Source organism: Tupaia chinensis, unplaced genomic scaffold (assembly GCF_000334495.1).
Source record: "Tupaia chinensis unplaced genomic scaffold, TupChi_1.0 Scaffold000550_1, whole genome shotgun sequence".
Taxonomy (NCBI): domain Eukaryota; kingdom Metazoa; phylum Chordata; class Mammalia; order Scandentia; family Tupaiidae; genus Tupaia; species Tupaia belangeri.
In genome coordinates, this window is record NW_006160062.1 from 637897 (window position 1) to 643341 (window position 5445).

General features: G+C 36.7%; 1 protein-coding gene across 1 annotated transcript in view; it reads left to right on the top strand.

Annotated features, from left to right (window-relative positions):
• Nucleotides 1-5445, top strand: part of NPC1 (NPC intracellular cholesterol transporter 1) — a gene marked incomplete in the record, with an annotated part of 79853 nt that overhangs the window by 37189 nt on the left and 37219 nt on the right. Inside the window, 1 exon segment of the mRNA XM_027775361.1 lies at nucleotides 2508-2610. Coding sequence (XP_027631162.1) covers nucleotides 2508-2610 — 103 coding nt within the window.

The following is a 5445-nucleotide window of genomic DNA, read 5'->3' on the forward strand; positions in this document are numbered from 1 at the left end:
AAAGAAAGAAAGTTAGTGGACTTCTTTCTTCCCAATCCGTTAAGAAGTTGGACACTCTTGCAGTAGGAAGAACACAATTGGTTTGCTCTTTGCTGGTTCCTTTAGCACCTTGGAATAGATGGTACTAGAAAAGATGAGGTGGTAATTCATGTGACACTTTTGGCATCTGAAGTGTAATTACAGGTTCAGCTGGTTTTTCCTCATCCAGTGAAGAGGCCATCTAGGTTTTCTTTTCCTCACTCTGGCAGGGGAGAAACTGATCTGTATTTAAAATTTACTCCACCTCATATAACAAAACACCATTTCTAATCAGTGTGTAAAGGACAGTATCAGTAACTGGCTAGCCTTAGGGAGAAAATATTAAATTTGGTCTCTACTTTAATCTTTCCATTAGAATAAAGTCCAGATGGTCAAAGTTTGAAATGTAAAAAATGAAACTGTCAGGACCAGCAGATGACATAATGATTACATCCCTAGACTCCCACGTAGTCGACTGTGGTTCAAGTCCCAGACCCAGTGGCTTAAACCTCACACCAGACAAATGTGCATGCATGTCCAAAATCATGAGAGGAGAATGAAGGAGAAGGGATTGCAGTGTGGCCATTCCCCCTGGGGGCGTGATTTCTCACTTTCTGTCTCTCTGGTGAGTACATGTGCCCTATAGCAAGAATCTCTCAAAAATAAAAAAGAAATGAAACTGTTAAAGAACTAGAAGAAAATACAGGAGAGATTTTTTTTTATAATAATTTTTAAATGGAGAAGGCATTTTTAAGGAACCAAAAACTACAAAAGATAAAGACTGATAAATCTGACTATATAAAAAAAAATTTTTTTTAAGAATTCTTTTTATTTAACTTTATTTATTATTTAATTTGACCAAAGAGGGACAGAGTCAGAGAGAGAGAGAAAGAGAAAGCAAGCCACCAGGTCCGGGACTCAAACAGTGGTCAGCCATGTGGGAGTCCAGCGCCCTTAACCACCACGCCACCTGCCAGTCTCCTGACTATATAGAAATTTTAAATTCAAGTGCAGAGAACAAACATACAGATTTTTTTAAAGTAATGTATTAAAAGCTCTTGTGGAAAAAAGAAAATGTCAACGAACCAAAAGAAAAGTGGACGTATGAAAGCTAACAAATGAAGAAATACAAGTGTCCCTTAATTTGGTGGGGAGGATGCTCTGCCTTACTCCTGTTGGTAAAATGCATCTCACTTCATTCAGATGCATCCCACTTCATTCAGTCTTTTTACCTAACAAGTTGACAAAGCCCTAAGAATTGTTAAAACTTCATGTTCTTGAAAATAAGCTTAATTCTCCACTGTTGGTGAAAATGTAAATTAGTTACTAGAATAAATTCTAGGAAGGCAGATTTTTATCTCTTTTGTTATATCCACAGTATCTAAAATAATGCCTGGTACAAAGTAGGTATCAGTAAATATTTTGTTAAATAAAGGAATGAAAAATATTATACCCTTTTTCAAGGGCAGTTAGGGAGAACTGATCAAAATTAGAAATGCACATAGTTTTTAATTCAGTGCTTATACTTGTAATACTCAAGTCTACAAATATGTATTTTACACAGTAAAATTATTTATAAGTTATTCTTTGTAGTAATTTTTGTAATAACAAATCTGCAAAAAGGTCTGTCGGTTAGGGTTGGTTAAATTATACTGAAAATATTACACCACAGAAAAACAATAAGGAAGTTCTTTAGTTACTAAAATGGAACTGTCTCCAAGATTTAAAAAAAAAAAATTTAAGTACAATGTGCAGAACAATATGTTACTTTCTGTAAGGCAGAAAAGGGGTAAATTTGTGTGTTTGCGTATGTGCATGGTGTGTCTCTGGAAAAATTCAAAGGTGGTCACAATATGGGGAGAACTAAGATAATGAACTGGGAATTGGGAAATGAAAGAGAATTTTCACTGAAAACCTTTCTGAACTCTGAAATTTTATCATGCATGTACTGTGTAGTTTTTTTAAAAAAGTTACTGTCCCAGAATGGTAACTGTGCCTACTTCAGATAGCAAATCCTTTTTATAATCATATATATAACTACATACAGACAATTTCTTCTTTTTTTTTTTTTTTTTTGGAGAGGTTTTTTGCTATAGGGCGCGTGCACTCGCCAGACAGACAGAGAGAGACATAGAGACAGAAAGCGAAAAATCACCCCCCAGAGGGGATGGTCACGCCGCAATCCCTTCTCCTCCATTCTCTTCTTGGGATCTTGGGCATGCACGCACACGCGCCCGGCATGAGTTTTAAGCCACCGGGTCCGGGATGCGAACTGCGGTCAACTACGTGGGAGTCCAGCGACATAGCCATTACGCTAACTGTTGATTCCCCATACAGACAATTTCTGTAAACTATTTCGTTCTTAGAGCCCAGAGATACAGTCTGTAGCTCCTATGAGAAATTGGTCAGCCCAGTGTATTTCCTTTGTATTTTTCTAATTTTCTACACACTTGTAATTGGCTGTTTGATGTCACACTTTTTCTTTCTAGATCAAAACTATGGTAATGCCACTGCCCTTGTGATTACCTTCCCTGTCAATAATTACTACAACGATACAGAGAAGCTCCAGCGGGCCCAGGCCTGGGAAAAAGAGTGAGTTGCTCCCAGGGTATAAACAAATTGTCCTTACTTTGTGGGAAGTTGGATGCTTGCAGCAAGCACTTAAACTTCATTCTTTAAATTTTATACCATCAGATCTGAATTAATAATTCTTTTCACTTTGTACTAGTAATGCCAAGAAGAAGAAATCTGTAAGCAGATTTGCCTATAAACAGATGGTCTAAACAGTAATTCTTACACAAGAATGCAGAATTATGCAAAGATATTCTTTGCATGGTTTTCTAACAGCAAAAACTGGGAGCATATTGAAAATACTTTAGGAAAGGAAGAGTACAGTGGACTGTTAATGTGGTCCTTATAGACAGTGAGATAAATATGTGGTAAGGCTTGATTTACAAGTACATATTTTACACCTTAAAAATACTTATAGGTTGTTCTTTGTAGTAATTTTGTAATAACAGCACAGTATTTTATATTAAATAAAAACTACAATCAACATACTGGTACAACTACTACATGCACAGGTATAAGCTGTCCATACTTAGAAAAAATATCAAGCCAACAACCAAGAAAAGGTTAACTGTGTTGTTAGCCTCTAGGAAATAGAGGACTTAGGAGGGTGAGGAATTTTACCCTTCACTACTTTTTGATAAACTGTTCCAATGAAATCTGATGGATATACTATACAGTTCACCCATTTAAAGTGGCTTTGGTGTGCTCATATATGTATAATCATCACCACAATTTTAGAACATTTTCATTATTTGAAAATGAAACCCAATTCCTTTCAGCTTTCACCTACTTTCCCTCAAATTCTTACCCTTCCACCCACCTCTTCCTCCCATATTCTTATCCTTCCACCTATAGCCCTAGGCAACCACTAGTCTGTCTGTCTCTGTAGATTGACCTATTCTGGATTTTTATATGAATAGAATCATATGTGTGAACTTTTTTGTCTGGCTTCTTTTCATTTATCATCTTTTTCAGGTTCACCTATGTTGTGTCATGTATCAGTACGTCATTCTTTTTTATGTCCAAATAATGTTATATGGCTATACCATATTTTGTTTATCCATGAGTTGTGTGCATTTGAGTTGTTTTCATCTTTTACTATTACAAATAATGCTGCTATAAACACTCATATACAAGTTTTATGTGGATATAAGTTTTCATATCTCTTGGGTATATACTTAGTAGTATATTGCTGGATTAGGTCATGTGGTAACTGAGTATTTACTCTAAGAACTGCAAGGTTGTTTTCCAGAGTGGCTATACAACTTTACATCCCTACCAGCAGTGTATGAAGGTTCCAGTTTTTTCATATCCTCGCTAACACTCATTGTTATAATAACAAGTATTGTATAAAACATTACAAATATATATTTGCTATAAATAAATAGTATAACATTATTATGATAAGTGTTAGCGAGGATATTAAGAACTTGGAATTTGGTTTTAGCCGTCTTAGTGAGTATGAAGTGATATCTCATTATGGTGGTGTTTTTATTTTCTTCTTTTTAGAAATTTTTGCTATAGGACACATATGCTTGCTGGAGAAATAGACAGAGATTGAGAAATCACCCCTCAGGAAGGATGGCCACACTGCAGTCCTTTCTCCTCTCAGGATTTTTGGCACGCATGTAGGTATATGTGCCCAGTGTGAATTTCAACCCACCAGGTCCAGGACTTGAACCACAGTTGGCCATGTGGGAGTCCAGCAATGTAACCATTATGCCATCTGCTGGACCCTCATTATGGTTCTGATTTACATTTTTCTGTCCTGATGATTTTTTTTTTTTTTTAAGAATCATTTATTTAATTCTATTTGTTATTATTTTTTAATTTTGACAGAGAAAGAGAAAGGGAGAAAGCAAGCTGCTAGGTCCAGGACTTGGACTGTGGTCAGCCATGTGGGAATCCAGTGGCTTTAACCACCACACTGTCTGCCAGCCCCTCTGATGACTCTTTTGAGCATCTTTTTTTTAAAGTTCATTCATTCATTTCTTCCATGGGAAAGAGATACAGAGACACAGGCACCTCCAACAGTCTTTCCAAGTCTTGGCCATTCCAATCATGGGCACCTATGTACACAAGGAGTGCTCAGGGAGCCCTGAGATGCAAAACCAGGATTTTTCCCTAGTGTGTCTAGCTGTGTTACTACTGTGTCACCCCCCCCCACCCACCCCCCAGCCTCTCTAGCATCTTTTCATGTGTATAATGTACACCTTTCTTGGGGAAATGTTTATTCATGTCTGTTTGCCATTTTTAAATTGAGTTATTTATTTTTGTTACTGAATTATAAGAGTTCTTTAGATAAAAACCCTTCATCAGATAGATGACTCATAAATGTTTACTCCCATTCTGTGGGGTTTCTTTTCTTTTCTTTTCTTTTCTTTTCTTTTCTTTTCTTTTCTTTTCTTTCTTTCTTTCTTTCTTTTTTGGTCACAAGTACTACAAGTACTCATGTGCCCACTGGAAAGAGATAGGGAGATGGAAATGAGAAATCACCGCACGTGAATAATGGCCACACCACAGTCCCTTTTCTTCTATTCTCCTTTGGGGATTTTGGGCATGCACACGCATGCACCCAGCGTGATTCTGAGACCACTAGGTCCAGGATTCGAACCACAGTCGGCCATGTGGGAGTCCAGTGCCTCAACTACCACACTACCTGGTGGCTCCCTTTTTTGCTTTCTTGATGATGTCCTTTGAAGTATAGATATATTAAATTTTGATGAAATTCAATTTATCTCATTTTCTCTTGATGCTTTTACTTCTGGTCACATATCTAAGAAACTATTGCCTAATTCAAGAGCATGGAGATTTATGCCAAGTTTTCCTTAGAAATTTATAGTTTTAGTGCTTATA